The following is an 18,658-nucleotide window of genomic DNA, read 5'->3' as shown; positions in this document are numbered from 1 at the left end:
TCACCGAGTGTGTAGATATCGCGAATCGTAAAATTTCAATATCGTGTAGAAAGCATTGATTTATTTGATATCGATACAATATCGCCTAATGCAAAAACTCACTGCTCAAATCGGGATTACTTTGTAAAATTTCTAATGACAAGAATCCCCTCTACAGGAATTATTCTCTATGGTAGTAAATATAATACAGAAAAGGTACTAACTAAATAAATGCTTTAACTCCTCTTTTAAGTGGTTGGTCGTCCTGAAAAGGACGGATTTTTTTTAGTAGCGGGGTCAATATGAAATTTAAGCTTTCTTTTCGGTCTTCTTGGGCAGCAACACGGCTTGAATGTTCGGCAAGACGCCTCCCTGGGCAATGGTAACACCAGACAAAAGCTTGTTCAGTTCCTCGTCGTTACGGATGGCCAACTGCAGATGACGCGGGATAATACGGGTCTTCTTATTGTCACGAGCTGCATTTCCTGCCAACTCCAAAACTTCAGCAGCCAAATATTCCATTACTGCTGCCAAATACACGGGAGCACCAGCACCAACTCGTTCGGCATAGTTTCCTTTCCGCAGCAAACGGTGGATACGTCCAACCGGGAACTGCAGACCAGCTCGAGACGAACGGGACTTTGCCTTTCCCTTAACTTTGCCGCCTTTACCACGTCCAGACATGTTGTAAAGAGAGAATTACTTGCTAAAAACTTGATTAGGAAACAGCGTTCAACTGATGCCAATAACAGACTATTTTTCTAACCACACAGTAAAATTTTCTTATATACCCTACTGGATGAAGAAAAATGATGAGAGGGTTGGGCTACGTACGTAGTGGAATGGAAGAACTAGAAAAAAGGGTGGCGCTACACAAGTGTTCTGTGCCTGCATAAAAACTAACACACTTGCTGCAATCGGCATTATTTTCTGAAAAACAACTGAAGTTACACTACCGTCAAAATGCCACCAAAAGCTAGTGGAAAGGCCGCTAAGAAGTCTGGCAAGGCCCAGAAGAACATCGCGAAGGGTGACAAGAAGAAGAAGAAGCCACGTCGTAAGGAAAGTTACGCTATCTACATTTACAAAGTCCTGAAACAGGTTCACCCGGACACCGGAATTTCGTCGAAGGCCATGAGCATCATGAACAGCTTTGTGAACGATATTTTCGAACGGATTGCTGCCGAAGCTTCTCGTCTGGCTCATTACAACAAGCGATCCACCATCACTTCTCGTGAGGTACAGACCTCTGTCCGTCTGTTGTTGCCAGGAGAATTGGCCAAACACGCTGTCTCTGAGGGTACCAAGGCTGTGACCAAGTACACCAGTTCCAAGTAAATGCTGTAGATTATGCTTTCATCAACAATCGGCCCTTTTCAGGGCCACCAAATACAATAAATGAAGCGGAATTTGAATTTTATCATCTCGGTGTAATACAGACGAAAAAGATTGATTTGTTATACTACTCCTTGATAAGAATAAATAATTTATTATTCTCGTAACACTGCGTACGTTAATATTATAAATAAATGAATTGATGCTAGGAAAATATGAAATACAAATCCTCGGTTTCGTGGTACACTAGCACAACTCAAAAATCGTAGTTTCGAGAATAACGAGTTTGAAAATTAACGTCGAAAAATCATTTTTCAATTTTCAAGAAAACTAAAATTTGAGATTTACAATCCTTATGTATAACACCTTTAGGTCTATTATGCATATTATGAGCGCGTTGTATAAGTTAAAACCTTATTTTTACTAACTTCATAGCGAAATTTCGATTTGTGCATCAAAGGCACTTCTACTCATAGCTCTGGATTTTTTGGGAACGAGGTTTCATGGGATGAAACTTAACAATATTTGGCATCGTTTGCCCTAAAAAATGCAGAATTTTGAGTCGTGCCAGTGTTGCACGAAACCGACAAAATGTAATACAGAAAAACTAAAGCACGAAGATGTCTTCGAACGTGATTCAAGTAAAAAATAAGTATTAATCTGTGAAAAAGTTCTAGAATATAAGTTGCTTCCTTTCTAAAAAACATTGATGAATGAATAAACTTTTATAGCATCTGTATACTGTGTTCTCCAATTGTTCGAATGATTATTTTATCAGAACTGCGACATTATGTTAAAGAGCAGAGCACTGGTTATTGGAAAAAAGCTTGCCACTTTTTCAAGATATTTTCTCTAACCCGTGCACAATAAATAATCCTTACAATATCGCGATAGTTCAACATGAGAAATGTCAAGATATTTAGGTAAAAATGACAGATGGTTATTGAGACTTAACCAAACTTAAACAAAATTGGTATTAAATTGTTGATGAGGAAATATCCAAGATGTTTGAAACAAATTCAAATCTTCATTCAAATTATTTGTGGCCCTGATAAGGGCCGTTGTTTTAGAAATTTAGAAGCAAACGAAAACTGATAACCGCTTTAAGCACGTTCACCACGGATACGACGAGCCAGCTGGATGTCCTTTGGCATAATGGTGACACGTTTGGCGTGGATGGCACACAGATTGGTATCTTCGAAAAGACCAACCAGATAAGCCTCGCTAGCTTCCTGTAAAGCCATAACGGCAGAGCTTTGGAAACGCAAATCGGTTTTGAAGTCCTGGGCAATTTCACGGACCAAACGCTGGAACGGAAGCTTGCGAATCAGCAGCTCAGTCGACTTCTGATAACGACGGATTTCACGCAGAGCGACTGTTCCGGGACGATAACGATGAGGCTTCTTCACGCCTCCGGTAGCCGGGGCACTTTTACGAGCTGCCTTGGTGGCCAACTGCTTACGAGGAGCTTTTCCACCAGTGGATTTACGAGCGGTCTGCTTTGTACGGGCCATGGCTAAGGTTTGTTTTCAGACGATGTTGACACCTTGAGAGTAGAACGAATAATGAAAAAAATTTTTTTGGCAACTTCTTTTAAACTGCACCCTTTTTCACCGTTCAACCAATCAGGAACGAGAAATTTTTACCCTCGCCATCATAAAAGCGGTTTTCAGGGCCGAATGTGGCATTAGTTTCAATCCATCGTTCAAACAGTTAACATCTACTGAAAATGACTGGTCGTGGTAAAGGAGGAAAAGGACTCGGCAAAGGAGGCGCTAAGCGTCATCGCAAGGTTCTTCGTGATAACATCCAGGGAATTACCAAGCCTGCTATTCGTCGTCTGGCGCGTCGTGGAGGTGTCAAGCGTATTTCTGGTTTGATTTACGAAGAAACTCGAGGTGTGCTGAAAGTTTTCCTGGAAAACGTGATTCGAGATGCTGTTACCTATACTGAACATGCCAAGCGAAAAACCGTCACCGCCATGGATGTCGTGTATGCACTGAAACGCCAGGGACGCACTCTATACGGATTTGGAGGTTAAAAAGCAAATCGAAGTACAAACAAAACAAAAAGGCCTTTTTCAAGGCCACCAATATAATAAATGAAGGTTTAATCGAATTGAAATTTACATTTTCCAGATGTTGAATGATTAACTTAAAATCAATCATAAAATGTTCAATGCAATACACCAACCGTTTTTTTTCTTGTATTTTCAAAGCGGAAAAGTACAGTTGCATAGTTCTAAAAGGGAATAGCGTTTTACTTAACCAATTATACTATACGGAGTTCTACGATAATTATTAACCATAGTTTGATTTTCTGCAACGTTGAATTCGAAGTTTTGCTAATTCTCATTCTCAGAACACCGAATCGACCTTCCATTGCCTCATGTCGAAAACGTATTAAATAATTTAAGGGTGACTCATCCATAGATGCAACATGTGAGAGATTCCACACGGGGACGCCATCCCTCCGTGATTACGTGAACATGATATGATTACTTCCTCAAACTGCGATTTTCAAAAGCCACGAGTCTCGTCCCAAATTAAATTAGAAAAAGTATACCTATTCTAAGAGTGCAATCAACTGAATTTTATGTCTGTTAGATTGTGTTCAGGTATTGATTGATTAAAAGACGAAAGTTTAATATTTTGAACTGGATGGAGTGTAACTAGTTAAACTATTTTCGTATTCCCTGTTTTAATCATAGATAAGCATCTGGTGCTAGCCAAATTGACTACGTTTTATAAACCAATACAATAAATAGGAAGAATATCGTGTTTCAGATCTGTTATGCGATTTTTATAATTGCTTTACTGGATTATCACATTTGATAAAATTTTTTGTTTGTGGGCAGCAACAAGCTTTCTCGTAAGTCCTGACAAACGTGGAAACACAGAACATTTACACCTAAATTTATTTGCATTATTGCAAAACCAAATTAACTTCTTCATTCATTCTGTTTGTAGCCCTGAAAAGGACTGATTGTTTTAAACCAACTATTGGTGGTTATGCGTTATCGAACACTCTACTTCTTGGCAGCGGTTTTCTTCGGGGCAGCTTTCTTGGCCGGAGCAGTCTTCTTTGGCTTGGGAGTCTTCGGTTTCTTGGCTACGGTCTTTGACGGCTTCGTGGGCTTCTGCTTGGGAGCAGCAGCTTTTTTCACTCCAGCAGCCTTTTTGGCGGCTTTAGCAGGAGCTGCCTTGGCCTTCTTAGCAGCGGTGGCCTTTGGTTTCTTGGCAACCTTTTTCTTTTCGCCAGCAGCGGATTTCTTGACCTTGGTTTCCTTCTTCGGTTTCTTGGCCTTCTTCTCACCAGCTGCTTTCTTCGCATCGGCCTTAACCTTGAATGAACCGGAAGCACCAATTCCCTTAGTTTGGACCAGCTTTCCTTTCTCGACACCCGATTTCAGGGCCTTCTTTAGGAACGGAGCCAACTTGGCGACATCGCACTTGTAGTTGGCGGCGATGTACTTCTTGATGGCCTGCAGCGAGGATCCGTTACGTTCCTTGAGGGTCTTGATAGCGGCCAAAACCATGTCGTTCACTGGTGGGTGAGTTGATGGCTTCTTCGGTTTCTTGGCGTCTCCCTTGGACGCTTTGGCCTTCTTTGGTGTCTTGGCCGGAGAGGTGGCGACCGGAGCAGCAACTGGAGCAACAGTATCAGCCATTATACTTGAGATTTTCGAAATTTTACGAAAGAGCGATAAGGTGAAATACGAATAATGAAATATCTACCCTTACTTTGCCAGGTATACGTTACTGTCGTCCGTGCTAGGGAAAGCATTGTCGAAGGTAGACAAACAGCTGAGAACGCGTGAAGGATACTTTCCTGACATGACTATTTAAAATCATTTAATTATTTGAAACCAAGCATTTATTTAATATAAGTAGTTACTCTAAACCTTCACGTATTAATGAAGTAACTGTAGCTGAGTAGAAGAATTGGATAACTCGTACCGGTTCACGCGCAATCGCGTCTCGAAGTTACCAATACAAAAACTAAGACTGGCGAGTTGTTAAAAAATTAATTATTTTACACATTTTTACCAATAATTTGATCGAAATGTAATGTTTACTTGAAAAACAAACATATTTTCTTTTCACTATCAGAATTATAACGTCCGAACTATTACACTAACGTTATAAAAACTAGTGATTTACGACCTAGGGTGTCGTACAACTCTGCTCGTAAACCACCATACAGATTATGGAGCGTGAGTTTTAATACAAAAATAACCTAATTGAAAATTTTCATCTAAAATTCTTTTCAATACAATTTATTTCTGTAAAATATTGTTATTAAATTGAATTATTTTCTTGGTTTTCCATTGCAAATTAACAAACTTTCATATAGGACAGCCTTACGACGCAATTGCCGCTGCATATAGGGTGCAAGATACTACGCACACGCAGTAAGTTTAGCTAACTGTTTTATTTTACAACAATTATATTAATGGTTCATTAATGTTTAAATATTTGACAATATCTAATATGTATACCTAGGTACATTCGAATGACACGTGACGACAATTTGATTTACCTACCTACCGGTAAATGCTTGGTTCATGGTTTTTGTACACCATGCACCTTTTTCTCACACTTGAAATTAACGGAAAAGAAGTTAGTAGAAAGTATAAATTAACAGACTACCTATAAATTTATTGAAAAACACACAACACGCAATTTTTTTGGGTTTAAAAAAAAAAAACAGTTATAAGAGAGAGAGATTAGGTCACTTAATGATGAATTGTTTGCAATATGCATAGATAAATATTTAAAACGCTCTAAATTTCTTCATGTCGGCTCATAAATTATGTCATTATACGTATTCATTAGGGTGGGGAAAAGTGATCGATTTTCCAAGTTTTTTAGGTTTCTTTTGGGGTCCCAAACAACCCTAAACTTATCTGAAGTCGGTTGGTATCGTCTCCGCTTGGCGCATTACATTACAAATTTAAATTACAAATTGTATGAAAATTCATATGGGAAAACCTACTTTTTTGCATTCATCTTAATCAAGAGAGCTCAATAATGCTCTAATAATGCAGTACATTATGTTCAAGTATAGTATTTTAGATGCCTAACAACTTTGCAGAAGACACTGAAGAGCTAGGATGTCTCTAGGAAGAGCTATAGCTGTTCAAAGTTGAGTATGTCGATTTAAACACAGAAAATCTTGTTTTCTGCCAACATTACCAATGTACCGGCGTAAGTAGGATTCCCATCAGAAAGAAGTAACCTGTCGTAACGAGTTTATACACTCAGCTGGACCAAGCAAACAAATTTAGGTCAATATTCTAGGCGTAGGTAGAATCTATAACGTGTTTCAGAGGTTACTTCTGATGGAAATCTGACTGACACCGGTACACTGGCAGTGTTGGCAGAAAAAATGATTTGCAACGCAATTTCGACACACTCAACTTTGAACAGCTCTAGTATTTTTTTGGCACACCGTAGCTATTTAGTGTCCTCGGCCAAGTTGTTAGACATCAAAAAACCTACCATTTGAAGTCATCAAACCTATGGTTTGAGCCATTTTGAGCTCTTTAGAATGGAAAATGCAAAACAGTAGGTTTTTCCATACAAATCTCCATATAAGTTTAAAATACAATGCGCCAAGCGGAGCCAAACCAATCGACTTCCAATAAATTGAGGGTTGTTTGGGGCCCCAAATAGAACAAAAAAAACTGGTTCTGGCTTTCTGCTGTCAAGTTTTTTTTTTTTTTTTCATATTCCCCACCCTAGTATTCATACATGTATAGGAGCTCTCTTTTGTTTGCCTAAACTTTCAATTTATTTTTATCTCTTTGTTTGTTACAAGTTAGCTATTCAAGTGATTTAGGATATTTCTTTTTCATCCTTTGGTTTAGTTTTACATTTCGCATCTTTAATGATTGTTTTGGTTTTCTTATACAAACGTTTCTGAAGGGATGAAAGCTACTGAGTAATAGAGAAAGTGACTGCAGTTTGAGTTGGCCTAATTGATCCGTATTCGATCTGTTTGATCCACTAGATACCGTATAACTATTCATCAGACCACATTGCTACTGTGTGTAGTGAAGTCGATGCGAATGTAGTGTTAACTAATAATAAAACCAATAAGTTTTGAATGATTTCCTCTTGCAAAGGAATCTTTGACGATTGAACCCCCTTCAGAAGTTTACCGAGAAGTCATCGTGCATGACAGTGCATTTATTTTTATTCTGTCACTCGCTACCGACAATACCCATTGTTCAACTATGCACAGCCAAACCCAAAACAAACCGCTGACGCGATCTACTTCTACTTCGTCTGTGTTGAGCATCGATGGAAATGTTTCCAAGCGACCCCGTGATGAAATAACTAAGCTGGTTGTAACTGACGATGTTAACTCTACCAGTGTATTGTCAAAAATCCAGCAGATGTTTGCGGATTCCAATTCAAGGATTGAGGCTAAAATTGACTCCAGTAATACTAAACTTGAAAATCGTATTGTTGCTGTGGAGAGCCAGCTGTCGGCGCTGAGAGCAGAGTGCTGTGATACTATCAACAAACTCGCATCTGCGGTAAATGATGTTCGTAGTGAGGTTACATCAGTATCCCAAAGAATCGATCGCTTTGAGAAAGCAAATGACCTGATTATTTCCGGTATTCCGTACACAACCAACGAAAATTTACATCAAATGTTCAGCAATATTGCAACTAGTCTTGGCTATCACAGTTCATTACTGCCTCTAGTGGATCTTAAACGGCTGTCGAGATTACCTTTTACACCTGGAGCTGCCCCGCTAATAATATGCCAGTTTGGAATGAAAAATGCAAGAGACAGCTTTTACCAACGATATCTCAAATCAAGAAATCTAACACTTCGTATTTTGGGATTTGAGAATGACCAGAGGATATACCTGAATGAAAATCTGACTGAACAGGCTAGAAACATAAGAACGGAGGCGATTAAGTTAAAAAAACGAGGATCTGTTCAAAGCGTTTTTACCAGGAATGGAGTCGTATACGTATTACCCGTGAATGGGCGTGAAGCAATATCCATTGACAATATCGATCACCTTAAAGCGAACGCGAAATTAACCCTTCCCAAATAAGTTTCTCTGCTCCTTTCAAAACGTTCCATGACTCTATCCTAAATTGCGTCCCTTGATGCCTTCCACTCCTAAAAGTAATTAAAAATCCTCTCCTAGCTTTATTCTATTCCTATATCGCATTATTCCTGTGTCTCCGTTCCTTGCTTTCCCCCATGAATATTCCCTCGTGAAAGTCTTACTGTCAGTGAACGGATGCATTTCCATCCAAATTCAGTACTGTGAAACCTTGCTGCTGCTGCTGCTGCCAACGCTATTGATGCTGGTTAATGTCGCTGCTGTTGTGTGGATGTTTTTGGTGGTGAAGGTGCTGTGCTGCTGTGTAACCGCGACCGAGGATGAAACAAAATTATTTTCTTTATACTCACTGATGATTAATCATAAGCGCATCGTTTTCTTCTTCTTGTAAGTTGTACTCTTCTTAAAGGAAAAAAAGATCTATTGTTTACTTTGCTTCTTCCTACACCAATTCATGCCAATCAAACTGTCTCATGATATTAAAATGATTATAATAGATAGAACATTTACATTTAAGTCTAACATTGCATGTAGGTTAAGTTCTTTTGGTGGACCTGCTTCGAAGCTTTCTTTTTGTTTATTATTTGATAATGGATAACATACCAGCTGACAATGCATCTTCAAATACACTGATTCCTAGGGCGGTACTACATTCTGCATTGAAAATTGAAAATTTAAACGTTTGCCACATCAATGTACAGAGCCTCGTTGCGCGAAATTTCACAAAATTTCATGAATTAAAAGCTAATTTAATTGATAATAAAGTGGATATAATTTGTTTCACTGAATCTTGGCTTAGTGACACGATCAATGATATAATGATTCATTTAGATGGTTTTAGGCTTGTTAGAAATGATCGGAACAGACATGGCGATGGTATTTGCGTATATCTAAGAAATAGTTTGAGCTTTCGAACTATAGCTAAATCTCGGTCAAGTTCAAGTGACTTCAATGGGACTGAATACCTAGTCATTGAAATAACAGTGTCAAATATCAAACTAGGTTTAGGAGTGTACTACAATCCTCCGAACATAGATTGCTCAGATACTCTTGCCAGTCATCTTACTGAGCTTACTGTTAAATATGATAGCACATTTTTTATTGCACGCAAAATTTTTGCTTGTTACTTCAAAAGTAATAACATAAAATTCTCCCTTTAGCAATAAATTTGTTACTTAAAAAGTAATAACATTCATCCCCAGTCAAGTAACAACACATACTATCATATATTTTGCTCATGTTTCGAAATCACGACTATCTCATGATGGCCGTAACAACTACATTGACCAAGAATTCCTTGTTATATGATGGCTTCATTTATACAAAACAGCAGCTAGTAGAAGTACTGTCACCGGTGGAACCAGATGAAAAAGAACAAACTTTTGAATGAATTTTTGATTTCGCGTACTGTACTAACAAGTGGTTAATCGCCGGATTGATGCAAAAATATCGAATCGAAATTGTCTTCTGTGTTGTGATGCATATTGTGATTCAGTGATTTAGTAACAGAAACAAAGAAGTGATTGTACAGTTTCGAAAAAAGGTAAAAGTAAATTCAAGATTGAAAAAAATACTACTTGCTGTTTTAGTTTTACATGTCAGGTTTTAAACATATATTCCGTAATTCGATTCACCCACAATACCAATACCCTGTTGAAGCTTGATAACGGCTTGTATGAGATACACAATTCGTTACGGTGCGAATCATAGTGTAAACAATTGTCAATTTTGTGATACAAAGTGTTCAAATTCAACCTATCATTTATAACAACCCCCTTCATTAACCTCTAATAGACATCACTTTTGAATCGCACCACATATTACCGGTTTCTTCTCCGATTCATCTGGTGTACGTGTGTTAGTATACCCGCCGTGCGCAAATGGTAAAGAGAAAAAATGTGTCAAGAGCTGCCATCTACATTTTGTTCTCCATCATGTATACGGCAAATGTTGATGCGAGACTTATATGCTCCTTGAACTCAAAAATGCGGTTTCTTAATACTGTCCGTTAAAGAAAAACACAAACATTTCGTTCTTGCAGGGGAATGTAATCAATGTTGAAAACTGTGAAAGAAAAACTAAACTTTTCTTTCATCGCTTCAACTATAAAACTTGTGCCGATTTATAAAACATATATTCACGTCGAATAGCAACTCTGATCGTTTACGAGTAAACTGTGAAATGATTTTGTGAGTTGAACAGTGGCCGGCGTTCAATTAAATATTTCATTCGAAAATCCATGTAAGTTTTTGATTCCATTTCCAAATTTATTATTGTGTTTTCAAGGAAATAAAAATCTGCCAAACTTATATCGGTTCGGTTTCAATAACCGTCTGATTGTGTGATATTTCGAGACACAGAGCAAGTTTTCGTTTCTGACTAGTGGCATAATGGCGTCTTCTGTTTGCAGAAATTTTAAAAATACCTTACATCGATATGTTTTGTTTATCAGATTACAGTGACGACTATGGCAGATCAAGCGGCTCGAGAATCCCTCGAGTGCCACGGGTTGGCTCGTATTCAGGGAAATCTTGGAAATGCAGGAGTAAAATTTGAAGATTTCTGGTACTTTAAAGCAAACATCGGGGAGCTCCAATGTATATTGCCAGACTTGAGGGACAGGATGGATTTCCTTCGATGTTTAAAGTACATCGTAGCAGACAAAGAGTGCCAAACCAATTTACCAGCGCCGATTTGCGCACATGAAGTGAGTACATACATATTAAGATATTTTTGCTTATAAAGAGATATCGTACAGTGCCCATTCACCGCTCATTTTTCACTGAAATTTTTTTTTTATAACAAAACACACTTCACGATCAATATTTTCCCCAATCCTTCAGAAAAGGGTTGCTGAAGTATCGGTGAAAATATTTTTCAAAAAGTGTGTTTCAATAAAAAAAAATCTTCCAAGTGAAGTGTGAGTGTAAGGGCATTATCAATAAAACGTATTATTATTTCGTATATCTTTTCCAACAGAGTTTGCTAAGCATTTGTGAGCGATCAGAATCAGGACGTAAATTCCTTGACATTGTCAACAATAACAATGAAAGTAATATCTGTACACCGGAATGCCGGAAATATATTAAAGATGCTGTTGTTGAATATTTCCTCGTTTTGAAAAATGGAAAAATTTTCGCTTCGGATTTCACTCAAATGGCACAAATTATATGCAATCAATTGCCGAGGGAAGATCCTCGCACTTGGTACACTCCAAGAACTCAAAACCAAGCAGCCGGAGGGCTACTTTACACTCGGTACAAATATGTTCAACAACACGATACAAGATTCAAGAAAAGCGTGAAACATCCATCAGCAGCGGCTCCAGTAATCGAACAACAGACTGGAAACACAACACAATTTCAGGATCACTGGAACCTCTTAAGTGTGGATGAACGTGATCAATGCCTAGGTAAACTACTTTCTCTACATGTAAAATTTTGATTTAGCAGATTTGTTTGAATTTCTTGGATTTAAGATTCGAGTGAATTTGAAATTTTAATTTACTACTTATTATTTTATTTTCATTTTAATTCAATTAAGTTTTTGTTGAAGTTTTATTATTATTTAAATTTCAATTATAATTCAAATTTTATTTTATGTTAATTTTAGTTTTATTTTAATTTTGATTGTAATTTCAATTGAAATTATAATCGATATTACCATTTGAAAAAAAAAATTAGAATTTAAATTGAATGTAAATACACTAAAGTCGCTTATTACGCGGGGGATACGTGCCGCCTAAAAAACGTGTGAAATCCGGAATCCGCTTAAGAAACTCGCGTTACAAAAACCGCGTCAAAAGCGGCTGTAGTGTATAAGTTTAAATTTAATTTAAATTTAAAATAAAAGAAATTAATGTAAACATTAGATTCAATTTAATTTTAATTTCACTTAAGTACATTTTTTCTAATATTAGTTTTAATATATTATTATTTTGATTTGCGTGTTGATTTGACGTTTATTTTGATTTTGAATTTTCATTTTAATTATGAATTTATTTTAATTTAATTTTAATTTGAATCTTAATTTTATCTTAATTTTTTTTTAATTAAAATTCTTGTTTGAATGGTAATTTTAGTTTTAATTCATATGCAGAACAAACATTTATATTCAAAATAAATATATAATTGAAATTAAAATTAAATTTCAATTTCAATTAAAATTCTAATATTATTTAAAATTTATTTTACTTCTATTTCAGTTTCGATTTTTATCAATATTGACTTTGATATTATTACTAATTTTGATTTGGTGTTGGTTAAAATGTACTTTGATTTAACATTTTATATATTTTAATTTTATTTTGATTCTGTTAAATTTTATTATCAATATTTTTCTTATTTTGATTTTAATTCGAATTTAATTTTAATTTTATTTTAATCTTAATTTTGAATTTAATATTTATTTCAAATTTAATTTTTTTTATTAAATTTGATTCTGTTTTTTTTTGTATCTTATTTTTATTTCTAATTGATTACAATTTAATGTTAAATTCTTTTTTAGATACGATTTTGAGTATGATTATGAGTCAGTTTTGAATTTGTTTTGATTGGAACATATTTACCAATTATTTTTTATTTCAACCCGCAGCTGCCAAGATCAAATTGAATACAGTCGGTTTTACCTAAAAGGAAGAAATAATGAACTTATGGAATACGAGCTACCCTCTTCGACGTTTCCAGTCCGTCACAGGAAAATTAGCGTTCGAAGAATGGGATGTCTTAACTCACTATGCAGATGTGCACGAATTAGTAATATTAACGATCTAATAACAAGTTTCTTTTATTTATTCACGTTCTTTTGCACAGATAACTGTGGACTTCAAACGAATTCATCTCAATTATGTTAGCATTGAGGACCGAGCTCTTGCTTTCGTTCATCGATTCAATAAAGTATTCGTGGATTATAAGAGATTTATTGTAGAAGACTCGGAGCTATTAAATAGTTTGACTTGGATTTTTGGAGAAAATTTTCAACTTACAGGTAAGCAATGAGTGAAATAGACAAATTATAAGGTTTTCTTTTATAACGACGAGTCGCAAGACGTGTTTAACAAAACTTTTATAATTTTTTATAAGAGAGCAGTTCCACAAAAATGTCAAAATTTTCAATTTTTTTAATTGTCGTTTGTGATTTGGCAAAAACTTTGCATAAACGTTTCTGTGGCCAAAATATGCCATTTTGTGCAATTGTTTTTTTAATATTTTGGAACACAAATCATTTATGAAAATCAAAAACTGCTATTTTGATATTACAAAAATGATATTTTGAGATTACAAATATTTTTAGTGCCAAAACAGTTGGTTTGATCGGTTTGACGCGTCTTTGACAAAGTTGTAGATAATAATTTCGCCCTTAAAAAAAATATACACTCTAAAATAAATTGTTTATTGAAAAAAAGTTTAAAGAGAAATTAAAGTTATTTTTTCTAAAAAAACTGTTTTTTTTTTATAAAAACTACAAAAGATTACCTAAGCAATGGAGGCTGTCCGATCGTGGAGAAATCAGGAAAAAAAGGTATTTTTAATTTATTTTAATATATTTTTGTACAGGGTATGTTTTCTTTTAAAGGACAAAACTATTATCTGCAACTTTGCCTTAAACACTACGCAAGTTAAACAAACCGTCTCAATTGCAAAAAATGTTTTTATTTTTCCATAGAGTGGTCTATTGGAGATTGAGATCAGTGTTACAGACAAAACGATTTGTCTGACGGGTATAGTGACTTTGGCGAAGTTGTAGATAAAAACTTTGTCCTTCCAAAAACATATGCCTCACGAAAAAAATGTTTAGGTCACTTTTCGCAGTTTTTACGAAAAAAAAAATTCAAAATGGGTTATTTTACAGAATAATTTTTCTTTCAACTTTTTTTTTTCAAACTAAAAATATAATTTGTTGGGTATATTTTTCTTGGAAAAGACGAAATTATTATCTACAACTTTGCCGAACACGTCACACCGATCAAACAAACCGTTTTGGTTATGAAATATTTGTAATCATCAATACCTTTCCAAAATATCATTTTTAATAGCTTCTCGAAAATGAGTCGTGTTTCAAAAATTAAACCAAATAGCGCAAAATGGCATCTTTTGCCAACAAAAACATCTATGCAAAGTTCCTGCAAAACAAAAATGGTCGATTTAATTGTATGTCCGTTTATTTTGTGGAATTACTCAAAAGCGACAAAAACTCTAGCAAGTTCAATTTAAAAAAAATACTTAATACAGTACTGCGTCTTAGTAGCTGTATGAAATATAAGAATTATATAATATTTAAAGTCTATCATAATTACAACATGAAACCACTATTTCAGAGACGTCCATGTTTCTATCGTTTTACGCATTACCCTTAATAATCCGTCAGCATTTTATCAAAAAAGGAAGGAAACGCACAAAGCCATCACTTTTTCAAAGTAGACAGGCCTTTATTTCTATACTGGCGGTAATGTATATTCAAGGTTATATTTCTTAATCCGTTGATTCTAAACATTACAAATTGCAGACAGAGGCCACGTTAGAGGAGACCATTGCTTCGCGACGACTTGAAGCTCGAAATATGGGAAAAAATGTACAGCCATTCATAGTGCCGAAAGGGCACGATGCCAAACATTAGAAAAAAAATTGTCGTAATTCTGGATAGCATTAAGTTTATATGTAACAATATTATATCTGCCATTGACCTTTTGTTCAAGTTTTATTCAGTCTTTCATCTGCAATACGCAGAAGAATGCGAAAATGTATTGAAGTTTATACAGTTTCATTTTTATAAGATATCATATAGTGGAGATCGTTTCGATTCAACAACAACAGCTTTAATAGCTGATTTAGAACGCTGATGATAGTTTTTATATATTGTTAACCTATGTAGCTCGTCGAAAACTTAGTTTCATGTATTTAAGTAGTTCATTGTTATGAATAAAATAAAAACACTAAGGAGGATGGTTTATAGAAAAATACCCTGAATGTTGTATTTTCTATTTCTGAATCTTGTAAAATTTATTACTGCCGTCATGTATTTTCGATTCATTATAAGAAAATAGCTCTAGCAATCAGTGCTATCATGCTTCTGCTTACCGTTCATGTTTGTAGTATTTTTTTTCTCTTCTTGTTTATAGCTTAGACCTATCGGTCTATGAAGCCAACGTTTGTAGTTCATATCTTGCTTGGCATTGTACTCAAGGCTTTTGTTTGTGGTAATACCCAGTCATACTAGTCATATTCATGTCATTTCCATAACAGATTACGTACTATTTAAAAATCTGCTCAAATGCTCAGTTCGGGTTCTGTCACTTAAATTCTGACATTTGGAAGTTGTTTGATGTTTCATGCATACCTTGAATTCTGTTTTTACTCAAGCAATAACATTTTAAATTATTTACCAGTGTATAGTTGCTATTTCGAAGAAGTATGTTAAAACTAAGAGAATGGATGCATTTTATCTCATGCATTCAGCTTTTTCTGTTCTAGAAAATCAAATAACGACTGGTGACTTCCGAATTTTTTACCTTATGCACAATGCGCATAATGTCGCATCTAGTGCGCTGGTAAGTGCATCTGAGGCACTATAGAGCGCACTAGATGCGACATTAAGCGCATTATGCATAAGATAAAATCTCGAAAGTCGTGAGATATTTCGATTTTCAACTGGAACAATAATAAAACGCCCGGAAAAAGAAAACACCCTATGAAGCGAATGAATATTTTGACATTTGAGGCTGCAACGCCTATCGGAGAGATTCTGCATATGTATGAGTGAAGAAGACTGAAATGAACCTGAACGTTGCACCACTACAAATGCAGTGAGTGAAATCCCACTAACACATGCATTGCGATTTTCGGTTGTATGTTCCTCTGCAAAAACACATACATGCGCGTAGCTGTCATATATTTTATTACTTTTAGTTTGTTACCTTTTTTGGCTAATGCGCGGTCCTTATACACAAATAGTAATAAAATGTTGCTAGAAAGTAATAAAATGTTCTCCGTTTGTGTTGGGTGTGGTGATTTTAACACAGATTTATTGAAGCTGTCAAGTCGTTCCCGCAGTTTGAGCGAACTATTTGCTGCAACATCATATATATGTGTCAATTCCGAGCCTACGTTTTTTCACAGATCTGGTTGTTGCTAAATTTGATCAACTATCAATGCCCGGTATTTCCAATCATGATATGATTTTTTGCTCCATAAAATATGCTGCAACTCTGTCAAACGATACTTCCGATTACCGTGACTACGTCAATTTCGATACTGTTAAACTGAGTAATGCTTTTCACAGTGTTAATTGGGAATTATTTTTTAGTATGAGTGATTCGAACTTAATGCTTGATTTTATGAATTATCATTTGTTAAATCTGCACAACGAGTGTATTCCATTGAAAAAAAAAACGGAAAAAGAGGAACTATTGGTTTAATGTTGAAATTGAGCGAGCAATGATCGATAGAGACGTAGCATATAGAGTTTGGAAGCTTTCTAAGAATGAGAACGATAAAGCATCTTATAAGCGACTTAGAAATAAAGTAAACTCAATGATCTTTAAGGCTAAAGTTGAATGTGATAAACGGTTGTTTGATACGAATCTGCCTAGTAGTAAACTGTGGAAAAATATTAAAAATCTGGGTGTTGGGGAAGATGCTTCGTTGCCTACTGAAGATAATTTTAATTCTAACGATATAAACGCATATTTCATTTCCAACTATACATCCGACACTTCATCAGCTCAATTATTTTCAAATTCCGACGGATTCCAATTTCATGAAGTGTACGATTACGAAATAATTAATGCAATACTCGAGATCAAATCAAATGCGGTTGGTTTAGACAATCTACCACTAAAGTTTATGAAAATCATCTTACCCTTAGCTTTACCTATTTATGTACATTTATTTAATTCTATTTTTAAAACCTCAGTATATCCGCGAGCCTGTAAAAGAGCAAAAATAGTTTCAATCAAAAAGAGGGGAAACAGTGCTTCCATCACTAATCTGCGCCTCATAAGTATCTTGTGTGCTATTTCAAAATCCTTTGAAAAACTAGTTCAACGTCAATTATCCAAATTTATTAACGAAAACAACTTGATTACATCCACTTCAATCTGGTTTTCGCAGTGAGCATAGTACGAATACTGCTTTGACCAAGGTGCATGATGATATAGCTAGCGTTATCGACAAAAGAGGAGTAGCTGTTTTATTGCTTATCGACTTTGCTAAGGCATTTGATCGTGTATCTCATTGTAAACTGGTCAACAAATTAATATCACAATTCAATTTTAGTCAGAGCGCTGCCAACCTAATTAGATCATACCTGAATGGACGGTTTCAGACTGTTGTTCACAATAATACTTTGTCTTCATTCAGTGCAATTGAATCAGGAGTTTCACAAGGTTCAGTGTTGGGCCCATAACTCTTTTCTCTATTTATAAATGATTTGCCATCATCTCTGGAGTTTTGTGCCATTCACATGTTTGCCGATGATGTCCAAATTTATTTAGGTGTCGCCAGAAATTTCAATATAGAGGATATGGCCCGTAAAATCAATCATGAGCTAGAAAAGGTTCTTCGATGGTCTAAAAGCAATCTACTCTTGGTTAACCCTTCTAAAACCAAAGCGATGTTTATTAGTAAACACAAAAATCCACCTACTCCACCTAAATTGATTTTTGATGGTCAGATTGTAAAGTATTTCAATAAATTGGAAAATCTCGGTGTAATATTCACCTCAAATTTGACTTGGGATTCGTATATAAATTCTCAATGTGGCAGAATTTACGGCACTTTGAAGCGTCTGAATATGGTAGCAAGGCACCTGGACACAACTACGAAAATAAAATTGTTCAAGTCACTGATTCTTCCATATTTCACATATGGACAATTTATGTACACAAATGTCTCATCCGCTTCACTTAACAGGTTAAGAGTTGCATTAAACTCATGTGTCAGATATGTGTACAATCTAAATAGGTATTCTAGTGTGTCACGTTACCACGAATCGCTCATAGGATGTCGATTTGATAAATTCTATTGCTATAGAACGTGCATTTACATTCACAAAATTATTAAATCTAGGAAACCACATTACTTATTTACCAAACTCCAGTTTACGAGTAATACTAGAACAATGAATTTGGTGGTGCCGATACATTCATCCGCCTACTATGGACAATCAATGTTTGTGAGAGGCATTGTTTACTGGAATAGTTTATCTACACCTTTAAAATCAACTGAAAATGTCGTTAGCTTCCGAAAGGGT

At 35.5% G+C, this 18,658-nt stretch overlaps 6 protein-coding genes across 7 annotated transcripts; 3 read left to right on the top strand and 3 right to left on the bottom strand.

The window, feature by feature from the left end:
- On the bottom strand, positions 1–723 carry LOC129733072 (histone H2A). Its single transcript, XM_055694634.1, has one exon. It carries the CDS (start codon positions 661–663, stop codon positions 289–291), a length of 375 nt encoding a protein of 124 aa, XP_055550609.1. The 5' UTR covers positions 664–723; the 3' UTR covers positions 1–288.
- Positions 724–902: 179 nt separating this feature from the next.
- LOC129733125 (histone H2B-like) lies at positions 903–1,973 on the top strand. The gene has a single exon (XM_055694719.1). It carries the CDS (start codon positions 943–945, stop codon positions 1,315–1,317), a length of 375 nt encoding a protein of 124 aa, XP_055550694.1. The 5' UTR covers positions 903–942; the 3' UTR covers positions 1,318–1,973.
- A 403-nt stretch (positions 1,974–2,376) lies between these two features.
- LOC129732997 (histone H3) lies at positions 2,377–3,096 on the bottom strand. The gene is made up of 2 exons (XM_055694524.1): positions 2,961–3,096; positions 2,377–2,860 (listed from the first exon to the last, which is right to left on the bottom strand). Exon 2 carries the CDS (start codon positions 2,826–2,828, stop codon positions 2,418–2,420), a length of 411 nt encoding a protein of 136 aa, XP_055550499.1. The 5' UTR covers positions 2,829–2,860; positions 2,961–3,096; the 3' UTR covers positions 2,377–2,417.
- LOC129733209 (histone H4) lies at positions 3,016–3,771 on the top strand. The gene has a single exon (XM_055694872.1). The coding sequence runs from the start codon at positions 3,044–3,046 to the stop codon at positions 3,353–3,355; it is 312 nt and encodes a 103-aa protein (XP_055550847.1). The 5' UTR covers positions 3,016–3,043; the 3' UTR covers positions 3,356–3,771.
- On the bottom strand, positions 3,581–5,025 carry LOC129732990 (histone H1-II-like). The gene has a single exon (XM_055694509.1). It carries the CDS (start codon positions 4,982–4,984, stop codon positions 4,343–4,345), a length of 642 nt encoding a protein of 213 aa, XP_055550484.1. The 5' UTR covers positions 4,985–5,025; the 3' UTR covers positions 3,581–4,342.
- Positions 5,026–10,549: 5,524 nt separating this feature from the next.
- On the top strand, positions 10,550–15,052 carry LOC129732951 (uncharacterized). 2 transcript variants are annotated; one of them, XR_008729393.1, is made up of 7 exons: positions 10,550–10,651; positions 10,863–11,117; positions 11,390–11,822; positions 13,004–13,164; positions 13,222–13,396; positions 14,727–14,854; positions 14,915–15,052. XR_008729393.1 is itself a non-coding variant. In XM_055694428.1 (6 exons), exons 2-4 carry the CDS (start codon positions 10,878–10,880, stop codon positions 13,260–13,262), a joined length of 714 nt encoding a protein of 237 aa, XP_055550403.1. In that variant the 5' UTR covers positions 10,550–10,651; positions 10,863–10,877; the 3' UTR covers positions 13,263–13,396; positions 14,727–14,854; positions 14,915–15,052. The 2 variants fall into 2 exon arrangements, 1 of the variants encoding a protein (XP_055550403.1); XM_055694428.1 differs by lacking the exon at positions 13,004–13,164.
- The last annotated feature ends 3,606 nt before the right edge of the window (positions 15,053–18,658 follow it).

Source organism: Wyeomyia smithii, chromosome 1 (genome assembly GCF_029784165.1).
Source record: "Wyeomyia smithii strain HCP4-BCI-WySm-NY-G18 chromosome 1, ASM2978416v1, whole genome shotgun sequence".
Lineage (NCBI taxonomy): Eukaryota > Metazoa > Arthropoda > Insecta > Diptera > Culicidae > Wyeomyia > Wyeomyia smithii.
This window is presented reverse-complemented; position numbering and strand designations above follow the sequence as displayed.